This window comes from Paroedura picta, chromosome 4, assembly GCF_049243985.1.
Source record: "Paroedura picta isolate Pp20150507F chromosome 4, Ppicta_v3.0, whole genome shotgun sequence".
NCBI lineage: Eukaryota > Metazoa > Chordata > Lepidosauria > Squamata > Gekkonidae > Paroedura > Paroedura picta.
In genome coordinates, this window is record NC_135372.1 from 34257512 (window position 1) to 34276982 (window position 19471).

Below are 19471 nucleotides of genomic sequence, written 5' to 3' on the forward strand. Positions count from 1 at the left end.
GTAGGTAGGGCTCAGAGAGCTCTGAGAGGACTGTGACTGGCCCACGGTCACCCAGCTGGCTGCACGTGGAGGAGGAGTGGGGAATTAAACCCAGTTCTCCAGATAAGAGGCTGCCATTCTCAACCACTATGCTTCATCTCCAAACTTCAGACATCAGTTTAACTGGAGGAAATAGATGTTTTGAGTGGTGAACTCTATGGTATTATACCCCATTGAAGTCTCTCTGTTCCCTAGGCTCCACCCCCAATTCTTTAGGAGCTGGATCCGGCGACCCCAATACCCCCATCCCCCCCCCCCCAGTGGCCAGAGGAGACTTGGCAGTTCTAATTACAGGGCAGATTTCGCCATAGTCCATATTCAGATTGTCTCTGCCCTTGTGTTAAGTGTAAAATCGGCCTTCTGTCTCGCAAAATATTGGAATGCTGTTGTTTTTTTTTAACCATTTTTGCAAACCGCTGGAGCTCACCACGATACATTCCTCCTTAAAGTTCAAAGGAATAACATACCCTAACGGTTGCTCAAGTGTGACCTGAACACCACCTACTTTGTTGCTCAAGTTCCGTCTAGCATATTTTCCTTTAGTAGATAACGTATTAGTCTTTTTAAAGTCATTGTTTCAAGATCATCCATTCATAGGAGCTCCGAAAAGGGAAGCAAGTCTGTAGATGACCGTGTGTGTTCATGATTTTGTGGATTTTAAATCTGGCACGCTTTTGATTTGCAGCGGGACAGCTTCCTTTTTATCTGAGTTGCACTTTCGATAACTCTTGTCTTCACAATCCGGTCACAGCCCCAGCAGCTGCCTTCAGTCCAAGGGGAGAAAGAATTTCAATAATAATAGTCTGCACACGAGAGTTGTTTATGAGGAGGGCTTTCTTGGAGAAAAGAAGAGGGCTGCCAAGATGATGAACGGGTTGGAATACCTTTTCTCCTGGGTTTCCAGAATGCATGGGCATAGATTAGAGGAATAAATTTGAAAAATAGATTGATATGTATTTCTCTGGTTTGGGGACAGGAGAGATAACTTTCAACAGCCAATCACCTGACTTCAAAGAAGAAGATGCTGTCAAGATGCCTCCATGCTTGAGGGGAGACAGATGATGTGTACTGGCATTCCTCCTCCACATGCAGCCAGCTGGGTGACCTTGGGCTTGCCAGAGCACTGATAAAGCTGTTCTGACCTAGTAGGAATATCAGGGCTCTCTCAGCCTCCCCTCCCTCACAGGGTGTCTGTTGTGGGGAGAGGAAAGGGAAGGCAACTGTAAGCTGCTTTAAGACTCCTTCGGCACTTAAGAACCAACTCTTCTTCTTTGGTTAATCACTCTCAGCATCCCTCAGTTAGGAGTTCATCTGCCCATTAATCTCCCATCCTGACATATTTATTTCCTTCACTATGTTCCCCCCCACCACTTTATATGCTAAGCTTGTTATTCCTGCTTGATCCCTGTTAAACATCATTTAGGTCAAACTTTCTCAACTTTTACACCATGGAGAAACCTCTGAAATATTCTTCCGGCTTTGAGAAATTCCAGAAGTGGCACAATGGTGAAAAATATAGTCGGGAAGTATAGCCATCTACAGGCCCACCTTGGGTCCCACCCCTTCCCACCCTGTCCAGGCCCATCATTGGCCATTTTGGGAGGGAGGGTTTCAATACCCACCCATTTGTGAAACGCTTACAGGGCTATCAAGAAACCCCAGGATTGAGAAAGCCTGATTTAGGTGAATAACCACGTTAGTCTGAAGTAGCGGAACAAAGTTTGAGTCCAACAAAGTTTTATTCCAGGTATGAGCTTTCATGTGCAGGCACCCTTCTTCAATTTGAATAAAACTTTGTCAGTCTGAGAGGTGCCACTGGACTCCATCTTAATTAGGCTGTAGGCTAATTTCCTGCTCACCCCCTACCTATGTGTATGGCCTGTTAATCGCCAGTGCATTGTATCTGAGGAAGTGTGCCTGCATTCGGAAGCTTATACCTTGAACAAAATGTTGTTGGTTTTAAAGGTACCACCAGACTCAGCCTTGGTTAAAATGCCTAGGCATTACTGTTCCCTCCATCTTTCACGTCTGGCGGCTCCATTGCCTTTGAAGTCGGGCCTGTGGCATTTGATCTCCGACAGACCAGTCCCAACTGCAAGCCCCTCTTTGAAGTTATTCCCAAGCTGGAAGCACCAGTCTAGGGTGTGGTTTATTGCCTCCAGGCAGAGCTGGATGGTCCTGGAACCTCAGGGCAGAGAGACACCCTTTCCAACTCTGTGCTCACCCACTCTAGGGCTGAATCTGCACTTACTTTGTTTATTCCGTTGTGGATCCTGCTGAATTCAGATCAATTTGAACTCAAGTCTTCCTCTATCCCCCCCCCCTCCCCAATGAAACATTAAAGTGTTCTGCCATGTGATTGCGGAACTCAGAAGGGGGGGAGCCAAGCACAGCAGAAGCCTCTTTCTTTTCTTGAAGGAGGGGGGAGGGGATTGGAGACAGCAAAGGAGGGGGAATAAATCACAGAGGCAAATCTCTGTCGAGAGAAGTTAAACCTTCCCCTTTACGGCAAGCTTGCAACCTGAGGATAAGGAAGCCTTTGAACTGACACCCTGAGCAATCAGGGCTTTTGTCGGAGGCTCAACAGCTACTTATTTCCGGGGGGGGGGGGCTGCATTCTTGTGCTGATTTTTCAAATACTGAGGGTTATATCCATTCTAGGATATTGTAGGGGAAAGGTAGGATTATTCTGGCTCAACCCTGCTTGTTGCAGAGGGAAAATTTAAATCGGACAAAATGAAAATGGAAATTGCGTTCCCTTCTTAGTACTTGTATGGAAGACCACCTTGGAACAGCTGGCCAACGGCGAAAGTCCTTTGCTTGTATCTTGTTTTAAAAGCCTCTACAAGCATCCCCATAAGTAAGCTGCAATTCAACAGCACCTAACAGGACCTTCCACCCCCAGGTCCCTCTGCCTTCTGCCCAATTCAATCAGAGTCCAGCAGCACCTTTAAGACCAATCAAGATTTATTCAAGGCGTGAGCTTCCGAGTGCAAGCCCTCTTCACGCCCTGAATAAACCTTGGTTGGTCTTAAAGGGGCTCCTGGACTCTGGTTTTATGGTGCCGCTTCAGACCAACACGGCGGCCCATGTGAATCCGCCTTCTGCCCAAGCCAGTGTGCGCCGAGCCGGATGGCACTTTTGAGCAAACATGCTTTACGGCCGCCCTGCTGCCTTGGAGAGCCCACCAAGGCACGGATCATACATCCATGGGGCCTGACAAGGAGGGCTGTGTAGGCAGGGTAGGCTATATACCTGCAGTGCTAGGAAAACCAGCCCTCTGTCCACTCCGGGCTTCTCCCAACCCTTGCCGGTTGCCAGGGAAAGGGGCTGGTGGGCGTCGTGGCGGCCGCGGGCGCCAGCTTGGGCACCCCCTCCCCATTATCGCGAGCCCCACTGGCCCCAGCCTGCAAACGAAACCCCCGCCGGGCTCGGGGCCGCGGGCCGGGAGCTGGGCGAGCGCGTCGTGCGCCAGGGAGCGGCTGCCAGGAAGGGGCGAGCCGCGGGAGAAGGAAGTCTGGCGCTGAGGCGCCTTTGCCGCGCCTCCTCCTCCTCCTCCTCCTGCTCTCCCCTCCCGGCCGGGGCGGGCGCGGGCGCTCGGCTCCCCCGCCAGGGCCCTGGCTGCCGGGCCGCCTCGCTCGGCTCCTCCTCTGGCTCGGCGCATGCCCGGCGCCCAGCGGCTCTGCCTGCCTGCCTGCCGCCGTGGGCGCCCGCGGAGCCCAGCCTCCCTCCCTCCCTCCCTCCCTCCGTCGCCGGGGTCAGGCAGAGGTGGCGCCCAGTGCAGAGCAGCCGCCGCCGCCGCCGCCGCCGCCGCCGGGCTCAGGTGGCCGCTCGGCCGGGCCTCGCCATGCCCGTGGGCGCCTCCCCCGCCGCCAAGTCCCGCTACAGCCTGGTGGACGACCGGCACGACCTGCGCCTGCCGCTGCACAACGACGACGCCTTCCAGCACGGCATCGCCTTCGAGGCCAAGGTAGGCGCGGGCGGCCAGGGCGCACGCCGCCGGGTCCCGCCTGGGCAGCCGCATCGGCTGGAGGCGGACAAAGCGCTCTGCACGCGCGCCGGAGCCCCTTGGCTCAGAGCACGCAGCTTGCCCGGCCACGGGGTGCCAGGCTCCATGTGGGACCCCGGAGTGGTGCCTCGTCTCTACACTACAGTTCCCTGGAGGAAATGGATGCTGTAGAGGGCGGACTCTGGGGCTTGGGACCCCACCGAGGACCCTGTCCCCCCACCCCAAATCTCCCGGATTTTTCTAACCTGGATCTGGCAACCTCTATGCCGGCCGATCCAGGCTCAATCCCACCCCCGTCCCCGGGATAGCCCTTCATGGGAGGGAAAAGAAATCCCTACTTTACTCAGGGATGCCTGTGCAGAAATAGGGCCCTGGACCCAATTCTACACACACACCCCTTTGCTTTGTCTTCTTCTTATGGGTGGCCTGGCGTTTATGCTTACATTCTGATTAGCAGGCTTGCTCTAAGCACACCTAAACCCGTTGATTTAAGTAAATTTAGGAGGGTCTAATTCTATTCGGGATGGCCGAGACTGGTGAGTTCTTAGCTGGGATTTCCTGACTTCATTCTGCCCTCTGCAGTTCCAGGAGCAGGTGCTCTGAGCTTTGTTTCCAGGAGCAGGTGTCCTTTCTCTCTTGTGCATGTCAACAAACCGTGTCCTCATGGCATGTTTTTAATCTTGCGGCTTGTTTCAGATCAAAAAGGAAGAGGGGAAAGGCTCAGAGCTGCTAGTGATCCCCCATCCCTATGGTTTTCCCCCATTGTCCCCCATGCTTGGAGTGCACCACTAATTTAAACCCTGCGTCTTCATGGGGATGTAATGGCTCTCCTGGATTATCAAGGGAATTTCAATCTCTCTTCTCCAGAGAGGTGCTGCAAGCAACTTGCAAAACCGTACAGCGAAGCAGTAATGCAAATACCACAAAAGTACGATCTGGGTAAAATCCGAGCCAGGGGCGTTAAGGAAAAGATGTACGACAACATTTGGCTGCCCAAAATGATCTCCGTTAAAACAGGCCTTGGGCTAGAAGCGTTTCAAGAACGCAGCTGGGAAAAGATGGATCCTCTCCGTGAAAAGCCGTGGGGGAAATAAAGAGGAATGTCTCGGCTTGATACAGCCAGGTAGACAAGGCACAAAGTGGGGGAGGGAATTCCGAAGGCCACTGCTGGAGAATTGAACAGATGCCTTCTCTGGAATTCAAGAGCCGCCTTCAAGCTTTTAGGTGGAAGGGGAGGGTTTGCTCCCCTATGCGGGGTCAGGTCTCGAGCCAACACCGTATCTGTTCGGTTAGTGCATCCCACAGGATTATAGGGAGAGCACTGGGTAATTTGTGCTAATGACTGATCTTACACAAGGCAGAGCAAGATAATCAACATGCCCGGCACTCTTAAACTCTCCAAAGCCTGCGTTGAGAGCAGCCACAGCGTCTAAGCAGCAGATCTGGGTTTGATTCCCCGCTCCTCCACATGTGGCCAGTTGGGTGACCTTGGGCCAGTTCTCTTAGAGCAGTTCTCTCAACCCCACCTGCCTCACAGAGTGTCTGTTGTGGGGAGAAGAAGGGAAAGTTGTTTGTAAGTCTCTTGGGGACTCCTTCGGGTAGTGAAAAGCAGAGTATAAAAAAACAGCTCTCTTCTTTCTGTACTGATCCTTGTTTGAATGGATTGCACGTGGCATTTGAGTAGTCTGCCATCCTCCAGAACAGGTGTGTTACACACAGGTGGGTGAGTAAGTAAAACTGCATTGCTATAACTTATTGGCAAGGTGGGGTGTCTGTTCCCTTAGTGTCCCCCAACCTGAGTGTCTTGGGAAAGGGGCACATGACGTTACCGTGTTGGATGTCCAGAGGGAAGGGTGAGCACTAGGGTACAAAGAGGCTTCTTTGGGAGGCGAATTGTCATAAGGAGAAAGCTGAGGAAGTCGCTTTTCCAGACCTGGGACTCTTGATTAAGTTAATGGCGTGTTGGAGAGAGGAGCAATTTCTCTGCAGGGACCTTCGAGCGCCGTATTCAGGCAGTTTGCTTCAGGACCTGTTTATACAGTGATATTTTTCCTCATCTAACAGGTGAAGGTAGCAAGTAAGGAAAGGGGTGCTTGAATAGGTAGAAACAGAACTGGGGCTTACTTTTTTATTCTTATTTTATGGCTTACCTTTTTCTTAGTTCCTCGAGTTGAAATGAATCTCTGTCTCCACTGTGGTTAATATAAGGACCACAGTGTTGTTCCTTTGCTCTTGGCTTTCAAAGGGACACACATGTTTCATTTGGTGGCAGGACTTTTTCTGGTCAGCTGCTGGTTGTTATGCTTTGCCCCTAGGGTTGCCAGCTCTGGGTTGGGGAATACCTGGAGATTTGGGAAGGGCGGGGCTTGGAGTGTGGAGAACAAGGTTGCTTTAGGATGCTTAGGGCTGATCCTGCGTTGAGCAGGGGGTTGGACTAGATGGCCTGTATGGCCCCTTCCAACTCTATGATTCTATGAAGGTTGGGAGAAGGGGGGTGGACCTCAGTATGATATCATGTCACAGAGTACACCCTCCCAAGCAGCCATTTTCTCCAGGGGAAGTGATCTCTGTTACCTGTAGACTGATTGTAATTCCAGGAGATCTCCAGTCACCACCTGGAAACTGGCAACCCTACCTGCACAGCTTCCATTTTTGTTGTTATTGCTTGCTGCTGTGAGCAGGCCAAGAGTGAAGTCTGCCACCCGCTATACCCTGAGACTATTGAAATCAACCAAGCACCAAATGCAGGATGCTGATCGAGATTCCTGGCCTGAGAATTATTTCCCCCACTCCTTCTATTTGCACACTCAGCCCAATGCAGACTTCTGGAGAACTCGAAAGCTTGCATGCTTTGGCTGACGTTCACAGAGGACACTTGACTCTCTTCCTCTCAATCTGGAGAGGTGGGGAGGGGGTGATCATAGCAGATTAAATGTGGTGGAGTTTGAATTTCTAGGGAAACGCTAAAGCAGTCTTAGTCCTTACCAGGGCGAGCTGAATAAAATCCAGAAAAACTAGTCCTAATTAGAGAGGGCTCAAGATTTTGCAGAGAAGATGAAAAAGCTAAAGGATGTTGCTTGGGTTGACCTTTTCCTCTGGATTAAACACTTTGTATGGGTGCATTGATTATTTACCCACTTAAAATGAGAAGTGTTTTTCGTAGCTCTCTACCTCTGCGCGCTAAGTAGTGTTCAGAATGGGCACAACGGATACTCCAGGCCCATGCTTGTGATCTTATGGCTTGGATTTGGCCTGCAGCTCCCTCCACCACCTCTTCCAGCGGGACCGAAGCACAAGACTCCTGATTTTTCCTTGGTTCAATAATTATGTGAATTCCAGGGTCGCTGTGCAGAGGCCTGTTAGTCACTATGCAGAGGAAGGTGATGGTGAATCACCTGGAAAACCCTGTGTGTCGTGGTTAGTCAGCTGGGATTTGAGTACACTTTTCAGACGCACGTCTGGTCTGGTAGGCTGGCTGAATGGCAGAGGGTGGGAAGAGACGGCGAGAAAATACGCGTTTACAAAACCTTTGGGGTACAGTTTAGAATGATTGCAGGTGCGTGATACAGGCGCATACATTTTTTGAGACAAAACTTTTTATTCAAGATTTTGAAATGTCACGTAGAAACAAAGAAAAGGTACAAGAGGAAAAAGAAAGAAAAAAGAAAAGGCTTTTGATTTTATCTTCCATGACAAATTTCAAATCAAATCAAATTTATTTAATACAGCACTACGGTCAGGTAAAACAGATAGCAAAAAACACTGGGAACCGATAAGGTAAAGGTAAAGGTATCCCCTGTGCAAGCACCGAATCATGTCTGACCCTTGGGGTGACGCCCTCTAGCGTTTTCATGGCAGACTCAATACGGGAATACGGGGTGGTTTGCCAGTGCCTTCTCCAGTCATTACCGTTTACACCCCCTCCCCCCAGCAAGCTGGGTACTCATTTTACTGACTTCAGAAGGATGGAAGGCGGAGTCAACCTTGAGCCAGCTGTTGGGATCGAACTCCCAGCCTCATGGACAGAGCTTTCAGACTGCATGTCTGCTGCCTTACCCCTCTGCGCCACAAGAGGCTCTTTGGGAACCGATACAAAATTTAAAAATATTTAAAATTGCATGATTAATAGGTACCTTAAACATTGCATAATAAAATTCCTCTAAAACCCTTTTAATTGAGCTTGAGTTGTCTTTCCCGCATGCTAAGCACACGAGCGCAAAATTTGGCGACCTGATTAATAATATAGACCTTACTATTCCAAAGGAGAAATCCAACTTTTCCTTTGTTAGAGCTAATGGAAGAATCCCTGAGTAATGGGAGGATGAATTTATTTCTTGCAGAGTTGAAGGCAGGGCACCTTAAGAGGACGTGCTTGATTGACTGTCTCCCCAGAATTACAGGGGCAGATATAAATCAGGTTATTTATCTGTTACGCTGTGATAGCAAAAGTGAATTTAACCACTCTTTTCCCCCCATGTACGGTCATATTTTTCCCCTTAATCCTCAAAACCCCAAGCCATCTTTTCATTTTTGTTTATTTCCACGCAGAAAGTCTACAAGAGGTTTCCAGATAACTTAGTTGTCTTTTCTCTAACTAAAGCAATAAATTTGGCCATTTCAGCCCAATTCAGCCAGTGGTATCAACCACTCTTCAGTCGTGGGTAGTACCGCTCACCTCCATTTTTGAGCATATAACTATCTCGCTGCTGTAATCATGTATTAAAACAAAGTTCCATCGGGTTCCCCCCTCCTCCAAATTCTTTTCCCATTAGACCCAAAAGGAATGTCTCCGGTCACATTTGTGTATCAGATAAAAAGCATATTTTTGAGGGAGGATTCGGCCGCTGACAGTGTGCGGTCCAGGGGTCATTCAAACAGAGGGGTGGTCCACTTGTCTCTGGTCTAAACAGAAAGTATTACTGTACTGGTGCTTTTGAGGTTTCCTTTTCTTATTAGGTTGACATAGCTGCTTGGATTTCTGGTAGACAGCTACAGTAATAGAGTTCCAGGAGAGTTGGCAGGTTTTGATAATATAGCAGAATGTATTAAAATAAAAGTCCATTAGACACATTTTTAAAAGAAAGCAGATTAAAGATCAAAGCTATTCAGTTTCCGTTTCATTATACATTTATATTCAAATTTTACTCATTGTTCCTTAACTGATACTATGTTTACTATATACTTTTATTTTAAATTTGAAATCTCTTCTCATTCTGGATTTATATTCTGTTTTTGTCATAATTTCCATTTCTCCTCAAACTTCGAAAGCAGTGTGTTTTTTAAATATGATGTTAATTTCACCATTACTGCATACTCTGCCAGCTTATATCCCATTCTTCTACATTTCCACAAACGTCAGACCTCTATTTTGCTCCTCCATATTTTAAGGGCATCAGCAGAGGCCTTGCTCTTGGGACTCGTCAACCTTCAGAGATAACTTCTGTGTTGTGGTATGCCCTCCCTTTACCCCTCAACCTTATGCCTGGCACTAAATCTCTTAGTTTTTAAGCAGTAGGCCAAAGCTGTTGTAACTTACCCAAGCTTTTATTTATATATTCCTCTCCCTTCTGCCGTTGGCTGACTTTCTGCATTATGTTGCTGTTTGGTACTTGTGGCACCTTTAAGGCCAACAGAGTTTTATTCAAAGCATAGGCTTTCCTGTGCAAGCACGCTTCCTCACATAACACACCTGAAGAAGTGGGCATGCACATAGAATCATAGAGTTGGAAGGGACCTCATGGGTTATCTAGTCCAACCCCCTGCACTATGCATGAAAGCTTCTACCCAGCCTTAAACTTCGTTGTTCTTAAAGGTGCCCACTGAACTCAAACTTTGTTCTGCTACTTCACACCAACACAGCTAACCAGCCTGAATCTACCTTTGTGTTACTTGCACTGTTGCAGTTCATTTAGAGGCTATATGCAGGCGGGAAATTTCTTTTGGCACCCACCTTTGGAACTTTGGAGAGGTAGCACAGAAATACATTAAGGAAATCAGTCGTATTATAGCATCTCGTTCCAGTAGAAGAGGCGGCAGCTATTCACTGGGCAGCCTTACAGGAAATAAATTTGCTGTTTTCTGAAGGAGTTGAGAGCTCTGGCAGGCATCCGACAGCAAAAGCGGCAATTTGGGTGTGTGTGTGCTCTTTTTAATACAGAACAACAAAGGATGTGTGTATTTGGGGGATGTGGGAGTCACGTGTTCCTGGACAGATGAATTTTTGAGTGGTTTGTAGATACGGCATCCTTTTAAAGGCTTGGGAGTTGGGATTGTTAACTGCGCCCAGCAATGCTCTCTCCGTACTCCCTTCTGAGCTACTCATTGACACCAAATGACCTTTTGTTGGCGGAAACTGAAGTGACTCCGGCTGAGATTTCTAGTCTGGTCGGCGGGTCCCCCTGGAGCCACCCAAATGCTTTGCTTAGAGCAGGGGTAATCAAACTGCGGCCCTCCAGATGTCCATGGACTACAATTCCCAGGAGCCCCTGCCAGCGAATGCTGGCAGGGGCTTCTGGGAATTGTAGTCCATGGACATCTGGAGGGCCGCAGTTTGACTACCTCTGGCTTAGAGTGTAGTTAAGATGAGCAGCACTTTGAACCCGTAGATGCTGCCGTTTTAGAACCTCTGAGGCAAAATGCTAGATAACCTTTCCTAAAACCAAGGTCTCAGTTTATTAGGAAACTGTACTAACTAGCAAAGAAAACACGAGGATTGCAAATGCATCCTGGCTCAAAGTGACCGAGAGCCATGGTTGAAGACCCTTCAGAGATGCGACCCTCCGGGGTGTTTGACTTGGCAGCTGTCGTGAGGCGCTGAGCCAAGGTACAGAACTTGATTAACTTAATCCAGGAATCTCCATCAGAAGCAGAGTCCACGTTTCAACCTTAGCCCCCAGTCGTTTGGCAGTCGGGTAGAAAACCAAGGGAGCTCTCTGCTAAAAAAAACGTGCTCCATCATAGATTGTTTTTAGTTACTTTCTTCTTTTTGTTGATAGAACTTTAATTCAAGATTTTACAAAAAATAAGGGGGGGGGAGATGCAGAGGTTTCTGATTTTATTAGTGATGATGATTATAAATCAAGTTGTTATCTGTTACACTGTGATGGTCACTCCTAGTGGAAGAAGACTCGGCCTCCGTCTGAACGAGGTGGGATGGGATAGATTATTGGTGTTTTTGACCACTTGCTTGTTTTATTGTAAATTGGGGTTTTATTGTATTTTAATGTTTTATTCTGTGAACCGCTGCGGGTTCCGAGGAAATGCGGTATATAAATCGAAATAATAAATTAAAATAAATAAAATTAATAAAGGAATTTAAAACCAATCATTTTTTCCCTGTACTTTCATATTCCCCCCCCCCCCCCTTCAAAGGCAAAAATCATCATTGCATTTTTATTCATATCGGGCAGAAAGTACATAAAAGGTTTCCAAATAGCTTCAAACACTATGGTTGCTTTTTCTTTAATTAGAGCAGCAAGTGTGGCCATTTCAGGCGATTCTACCATCTTTATCAAATCCTTCTTCAATCCCAGGTAGCAACAATCATTTCCCGTTTCTAGTTTCTCTCTTGGGTTCCTCTGTTTGTTTTTCCCAGGGTGTTTTAAGTGTTTCTTGTGGGCTAGTTAACCCTTACTAGGGACTTGTTTTAACCACAGCTGCTCTGCTGCGGTTTGAAATGTGAAACTGGGGAAGAGGTCGGAGAGAACAGGCGTTGAAGACAGGGAGCCTGTTGGAGGATACTGGGGTGTGATTTACAGCCTTGGGGTTTTGTATTGCGCTTAAGCTGGAGAAATAAGCACCCTTATTTGTTCTGTTCATAGGTAAGGGGGGTCCAGCAGTGATGAGGACTAGCCAAATTAAGATGGGAGAGCGAAAAAGTGTCTATAGAATCATAGAATCATAGAGTTGGAAGGGGCCATACAGGCCATCTAGTCCAACCCCCTGCTTGACGCAGGATTAGCCCTAAGCATCCTAAAGCATCCAAGAAAAGTGTGTATCCAACCTTTGCTTGAAGACTTCCAGTGAGGGGGAGCTCACCACCTCCTTAGGCAGTCTATTCCACTGCTGAACTACTCTGACTGTGAAAAACTTTTTCCTGATATCTAGCCTATATCGTTGTACTTGAAGTTTAAACCCATTACTGCGTGTCCTCTCCTCTGCAGCCAGCAGAAACAGCATCCTGCCCTCCTCCAAGTGACAACCTTTCAAATACTTAAAGAGGGCTATCATGTCCCCTCTCAACCTCCTTTTCTCCAGGCTGAACATTCCCAAGTCCCTCAACCTATCTTCATAGGGCTTGGTCCCTTGGCCCCAGATCATCTTCGTCGCTCTCCTCTGTACCCTTTCAATTTTATCTACGTCCTTCTTGAAGTGAGGCGTCCAGAACTGCACACAGTACTCCAGGTGTGGTCTGACCAGTGCCGTATACAATGGGACTATGACATCTTGTGATTTTGATGTGATGCCTCTGTTGATACAGCCCAAAATGGCATTTGCCTTTTTTACCGCTGCATCACACTGCCTACTCATGTTTAGTTTACAATCCACAAGTACCCCAAGGTCTCGTTCACACACAGTGTTACCTAGAAGCGTATCCCCCATCCAGTAGGCATGCTTTTCATTTTTCTGACCCAGATGCAGAACTTTACACTTATCTTTATTAAATTGCATCTTGTTCTCATTTGCCCATTTTTCCATTGTGTTCAGATCTCGTTGAACTCTGTCTCTATCTTCCGGAGTATTTGCCAGTCCTCCCAATTTGGTGTCATCTGCAAACTTGATGAGTAGTCCCTCCACCCCCTCATCTAGATCATTGTTTGGCCTCCTCTTAACCAGTGTTTACCTGATAGGCATAATAGAGTCGAAAAAGAGAGAAAAGCTGTTTTTTATATACCGCTTTTCACTATCTTATAAACGCCTTTCCCTTCCTCTCTCCAACACACCCTGTGCGGTAGGTGAGGCTGGCAGAGCTCAGATAGAACTGCTCTGCGATAACAATGCTAAGAGAACTGTGAGGCGCCCAAGACATGGGAGAAAGATGTAAGTTGTCAGTGAGGAGAAAAACAGGGTATAAACGAAATATATAAATAAAAATAAAATTTGAAATATAGTTAAAGTGTGTGTGTGTGTGTGGGGGGGGTTGTTGTTGCTTGCCCTCATTCTTTAGAGGCCTACCATCCGAATACTAGCCAGGGCTGTCCTTACTGAACTTGGGTCTCCGTGTCTTTCCTGTGGTGCTGGCCTGAAAGTAGCAAAACTGAAGAGAATCCTTTGCAGGGGTAGTCAACCTGTGGTCCTCCAGATGTTCATGGACTACAATTCCCATGAGCCCCTGCCAGCAAATGCTGCCAGCAAATGCTGGCAGGGGCTCATGGGAATTGTAGTCTATGGACATCTGGAGGACCACAGGTTGACTATCCCTGCTTTGAACCCATCTGAAAGCTGCCTGTTTGCTCTTCTAGATGTGGATTCACTGTTTCTGTGTAAACATACTGCGTTCACGTACCCTTTCTCCTCAGAGATCACTTGGACGAGCAATCTTATGCAGAGTGTCATCAATCAGTGGTCCATTCTGGTTGGGCTTCTGATATCATGTTTGGGAAGAAAGAGTGCTGGGATTCTGGGCCATCCTCTTGCCTTTCTCATTTCTTTGTTTGCACAGGGCCCAGGTTCAGCTTCCCCGCTTTTCCACGGTGACGCATGTTTGCCTAGCCGTCAGCTGACATCTCTCACTCAGAGATTTTCCCATGTCTTCTCCTGCAGAGTCCCTCTGACATCTGCCTTCCCAAATGGGTAGGTTTTCCAGGAAATTCTTGACTTAAGCCTCCAAGCGTCTTTTTGCCTAGCCTTTTATTAAGCCTCCAGGGATTCGCCGTATACCCTCATTCCATTTCTGTGAGCTGAAGAAGCCCAGGCAGCGGGTGCTGGCGAACGAACTACTTCTCGTGTATCGGCAAAGTTGCCAGGATCGCTCTTCTGCAGGGCAAAGAGGTTACGTCGCATAGTGTCACTGGCAGTATTAATACACAATGTTGTCTGTATTGTCGTACCACTGGTCTGTCTAGTTTAGTATTGCTTGATTAGCAGCAGCTCACAGGGTTTCGGTTGTTCCCCAAACCTGCAAGCGTTGATCCTGGGGTAATTTTCATGTAGGGTGCTCTGGTACTTAGCTTTAGCTCTTGCTTGCAGCTTGTCTGCAGAACTTGAAATTTACTTTAACTTTCTAACCAACATATGTTAATTGTGGAACTGATGTGGTGTGGTGATTGGAGCATACTTTCCTGACTTTTTTACCATTGAGAAAACACTGAAACATTTTTCAAGCTTTGAAAAAAAAACCCAGAAGTCATGCAATCATGCAGAATATGGTTGGGAAGCATAGCTGTGCACACCCCCACCTGGGACCCCTTCCCACCTCTTCCAGGCCCATCATTTTGACCAAATATATCACCCAATAAATGTTTAACACATTTTTCTTAAATTAAAAATTTACTCCCACTCATCCAGGAAACCCTTGCAGGGCCACCAAGAAACCCCAGAAATTCACAAAACCCTGATTGGGAAAGCCTGGGTTTAGAGTATCAACCTAGGATTTGGGAAACCCAGATTTAAATCCTCACTTTGGGGCCAGTCAAACATAATCAGCCTTGACTACCTCATAGGGTTGTTGTGAGGACAGAAGAAGGAAGAACAATTTAAGCAGTTTCAGGTCCCCCTTGGGAAGAAAGGCAGGGGATAAATGGTGAATAGGAAAATAATTGGCTCGGTCTTAACACTGTTTCTTTTTCCTCTGGATTTGAAGTGCTGTTAGTTTTTACGTAGGCGTTTATAAAATGTTTACAAAGGGGGAGGGGCACCAGGCCACACTGTGTATAGAGGTTGTTTTGTTTTTCATTATAAAGAATATTCCTTTATACTCTCTTTCTCTCTCAGTCATTTGGCAGGAAGTCAAAAGGCTTTGGAGAAGTTGTCTCAAGGTGTGAGAGGACACATTTTCCCTCCGTCCTTGCTTAAGGAATCCCATTAAATGGGGCTTTTGTATCACCAAACCTTCGATTTTTTAGATTTATTTGGTTTATTAGATTTATTGAACCGCCCCCTCAGCACAGCTGTCTTGGGTGGTGAACAACAATTTAAAACCAATAATACAATACAAAACAGTACATATTAGTTACCTAAAAGCCATCGAGAGCAGCAGTTGGCATCCTTTTACTTCCAAGCCCAGTAAGAAATACTCATCTCATCTAGAGTGTTACAAGGAAGGGAGTACTCCTAGATGCTCCTTGTGGCCTGGCCTCAACCAAATGCCTGACAGAAAAGCTCCGTCTTGCAGCCCCTGCAGAACTCCACAAGCTCCAGCAGGGCTGGAGTTGGTTCCATCAGGTGGGGGCCAGAACCGAAAAGGCCCTGGCCCTGATCGAGGCCTGTCTTGAGCCAGGGACCACTAGCTTGTTGGAAACGGCAGAGCGCAACGCTCTACTTGGAGCATATTCAGAGAGCATATTGGAACATATCCTCAGTTATGCTGGGCCTGGACCGCGAATGGCATTCAAGGTCAAAAACAACACATTGAACCTAATCCAGTACTCCACTGGGAGCCAGTGCCCGAGCACAGGGCATATAAGAGCCCTCCACGGGGTTCTGGTGAGGACTCTAGCAGCTGTATTTTGGGGCAGCTGAAATTTCCAGAGTAGGGACAAGGGAATACCCACGTAGAGCCTTAGAACAGGTCCTTTTAGAACGGGGGGTGGCAGGTTACAGTGGATGAGCAATAGGGTTGTGAGGGTCCTGCATAGTGCAGGGGGTTGGACTAGATGACCCAGGAGGTCCCTTCCAACTCTATGATTCTAGGCAGTAACTTTCCCATTTGCGTACTGGTGTGTTCAGTGCAAGATCAGTATTAGTAATTCAGGGTTTGTATCTCGGATGAGACAGGTTGTTCTGGAGCCTAGGATCTTGTATCCCTTCTTTTTTTTTAATTACAGGGAGGACGATTTTGGTTTAAACCTTAGGAAGCACCCACTTTAAAGAGCCGTTCAGAAGTGGAACGTGCTGTTTAAGGAGCTCATATAATTTCCCTTGAAGTTCAAAGTTCGAGGCAGCAAACCATCGGATAGTCTGTGAAACATGTTGGCTGCGGATGCCTTGTGATAGAAATAATGCTCCCCCTCACACACAAACACATCCTGAGTTGTTTGGGACAAAAAGAGGCCGAGCTGCTTCCTCCCCCAAAGTAAGGAATGAAATTGATTCCCCCCCCCTTCTTTGCCGCTAGCTGTAGCTTAGCCTTCTCTGCCTCTGTAGCAGCTGTGTGTGTGTGTACTCCTGTGAATGAAGGGCGTGAACCGTATTTGCTTCCTCCTGCCAACGCAGTAATCTCTGATCCCTTCTTGGTGCTAGCATCAGCATGGCTTTAGAATGGCAATTCACTGGCAGAATATTTGGGCTGGGTTGTGTGTGTGTGAGTGTGTGTGTGGCTATTTCCCCCCCAGAATAAGGTCATTTTTTCCCCCAAGATGGAGATTCTAAGCGCGTAGGCATATGCTGGCTCCAGTTCTCTTTGGGTTTTACACTACAAAACAGATTATTTTTTTCTCTCAGTGTCTTCCCACAACTTTGCCAGTCGTGAGGACAGCAGGGGGAGGATGAGTGCGTGAACGCCGGGGTCAATACAACAGAATCTTCTAGAAAAGTCTGTACTTAAACCTGCTTTTTGAAAAGTCACGGTGAGGGGATTCTAGTGAGCAAAATGGCCGCTTTCCCTGGCTGTGTACTGCGCTGGTGTGCTTCGGTTCGCGTGAGGTGCTGTGGTGTGTTTGGCTTCCCCCCAGTAAGTGTTCCAGGTTGCCATCTTGTTCCTGTCAGCTCCAATGAAGCCAAAGTCTTGCTCAGCTAATTTATTTGAAAGGTTTTCCTCCAGCAGCACCAATAAAATGTCCAAGGACAACAAGAATATAACAAAATTAAACCCGTGGAAGATTAATTGAAAATAACAGCATAAGAATAGCGCCGTATTCAAAACTTGAAAACAAAAGAGCATACAGTTTGGTAGGGTGTCTGTCTTCCATTAACTGGGGAAGCTTGCCTTTTGCCATGTTCTGATCTTAAATCTTTGACATTTTGCAGCTTTTCTTTTCTGTATTGTTACAGACTTTGACATGTGGGGAAAAGGCAGGGTGTTGATTTAGGAAATTCAAGATAACTGAAGAAAAGGAGAGAGGCTTTTATCCACTGAGGAAAAAAGAGATTGATTTTGCTCCCATCTGCCTCAACTCACATGGATGTTTCTCTCGTGAGATCCTACAATCCTGGGAGAAAAGTTTCCCCAGAAGTGGAAATGATAGCTTGGGGGAATGGGAGAGCCAGGAAGCTCCGGGATCCTTGGGCAGAGACCTCACAAGGTGCTTATGCAGGATCACAAGACAGTTATTTTGATTGGAATAATAACTTGTAGGAAGATAACCAAGGACCGCAAGAACAGGAGAGCTTTCTGCAGAAAGAGGCTGGCATTGAAATCGAGAAGAAGATGGAGGCTGCTGGGAGAGGAACCTGAAAGCTGTTGGCGGTAGCAATGGAATCTTCTAGAACAGTGGTTCTCAACCTTCCTAATGCCGCGACCCTTTGATACAGTCCCTCATGTTGTGGTGACCCCCAACCATAAAATTATGCAAGTGTTCTTTCACAGAAATCAAACCAAAACTGACCAATAAATTGTTTACTTTTCTGGGGTTTCTCAGTTCAGTTCTGCCTCTTGTCCCACCATGCCGATCTCGCTCTTTTCCGCTGCTCCAGACAGACGAACGCTCTGTCTCGATCTACCCCACGAGGCTGTTGTGTGGATGGCACCCCCCTCGGCCAAGCTGCTTGCCCTGCTGCGACTCCTGTGAAAGGGTCATTCGACCCCCAAAGGGGTCCCGACCCCCAGGTTGAGAACCACTGTTCTAGAAGGAGGACCTTGGCGTTATAGCCCCAGTGCCTTCAGCGAATGGTCCTGGAGGAGCACCGGAAGTAGTGCTGGTGCCTTCAGTACCTATAACAGCCAAGGAAAAATTGGAGATGAATGATGCCTTTGGAGCAGAGCAAGCAGGGTTCTGTGAATGCTAACTTGGGGTGGAGGCTGGGATAGAGGGAAACTGTCTATCTGAATTTAATTAGGGGAGTGAACTACCGCTGGGATTACCACCTCCTTTAATTATAGCAACAAGAAGTTGTACCGGTATTACAGATGTCCAGTTAAGCAACCGCATTCAGGTAATTTTAGTCGTTAATTCTCAAATAAAGATTTCTGAAAATATGTTGGGCTTTTGTCAAGCCATGGTATCTGTCCTGTGCCGAGCTACTAGGATATAATAAGAGAGTGTTCTGCCTTCAGTTTTAAATGGGGGCAGAAGATTATAAGGGAAATATATATATTATTATTATAATGATGAGGTATGCTTTGTAAAACAGGGACCTTATCAGTGAGCATCTTGTGGCGCAGAGTGGTAAGGCAGCAGTCTGAAAGCTCTGCCCATGAGGCTGGGAGTTCAATCCCAGCAGCTGGCTCAAGGTCGACTCAGCCTTCCATCCTTCTGTAGTCGGTAAAATGAGTACCCAGCTTGCTGGGTGGTAAATGGTAATGACTGGGGAAGGCACTGGCAAACCACCCCATATTGAGTCTGCCAAGAAAACGCTGGAGGGTGTCACCCCAAGGGTCAGGCATGACCCGGTGCTTGCACAGGGGATACCTTTACCTTTATCAGTGACTTAGGTGTCTAGATGGCTTGTTCTTGGGCATTTTTGAAGTGGGTATGGGATTTCAACCCCCATCCTCCTCTTCTCAAATCATTTATCCATAGATGGGTGGTAGCAGAGAGATCTTACATCCATTCTCCACAGTCAAATGCCTATTAATACCACTGGCCTGATAATCCCTTGAAGAGATGCGCACATGTTTTTCCATGTTCAGAATCATACACACATTTCCCCCCACTTCTCCCCTTCCCTGTCAAGGGACCATCCTTTCGTTTTCAAGACTGTAAACACATTTTGGTTACAAGATATGCCAAGAGCTTTAATTCTCTAGAGTGCTCACAATTTTCCAGAGTTCTGATAACTTTAAGGTTAGAGTAAATCCTTGCGATTCCTTGACTGCCTTTGGATTCGGTTCAGATCCTTGCAGATGATTTTTGTATTTTCAGCTCTTTATCAGGTCCTTCTTTTCAAACGTTTCAGCTGCTGTTTGTGCTTTTGGCTCTGTGTATTCTTCACATTCCTGCAGAACTGGTGCCTCTGTGGTCTGTGAGTTCCTCATCAAGGCATTCGTGTTTTACCTGGCTACAATCCTACCTGTTGCAACCAGAAATAAGCTTAATAGGGAGTCTGAATCCTGAAACCCTGCCAGTAGACCTGGGTTACTCAAGTTCTTGCAAAGAACATGTATCT

General features: G+C 47.2%; 1 protein-coding gene across 3 annotated transcripts in view; it reads left to right on the forward strand.

The window, feature by feature from the left end:
- Positions 1–3335: 3335 nt before the first annotated feature.
- LOC143835118 (carboxyl-terminal PDZ ligand of neuronal nitric oxide synthase protein-like) overlaps positions 3336–19471 on the forward strand; it is an 88226-nt gene continuing 72090 nt past the window's right edge. Inside the window, exon 1 of one of the 3 annotated variants that reach the window (XM_077332287.1) lies at positions 3336–4009. In XM_077332287.1, coding sequence (XP_077188402.1) covers positions 3887–4009 — 123 coding nt within the window. In that variant the 5' untranslated portion in view covers positions 3336–3886. The remainder of the gene's footprint in view (positions 4010–19471) is intronic. The other 2 variants (XM_077332288.1, XM_077332286.1) reach the window with 2 other exon arrangements.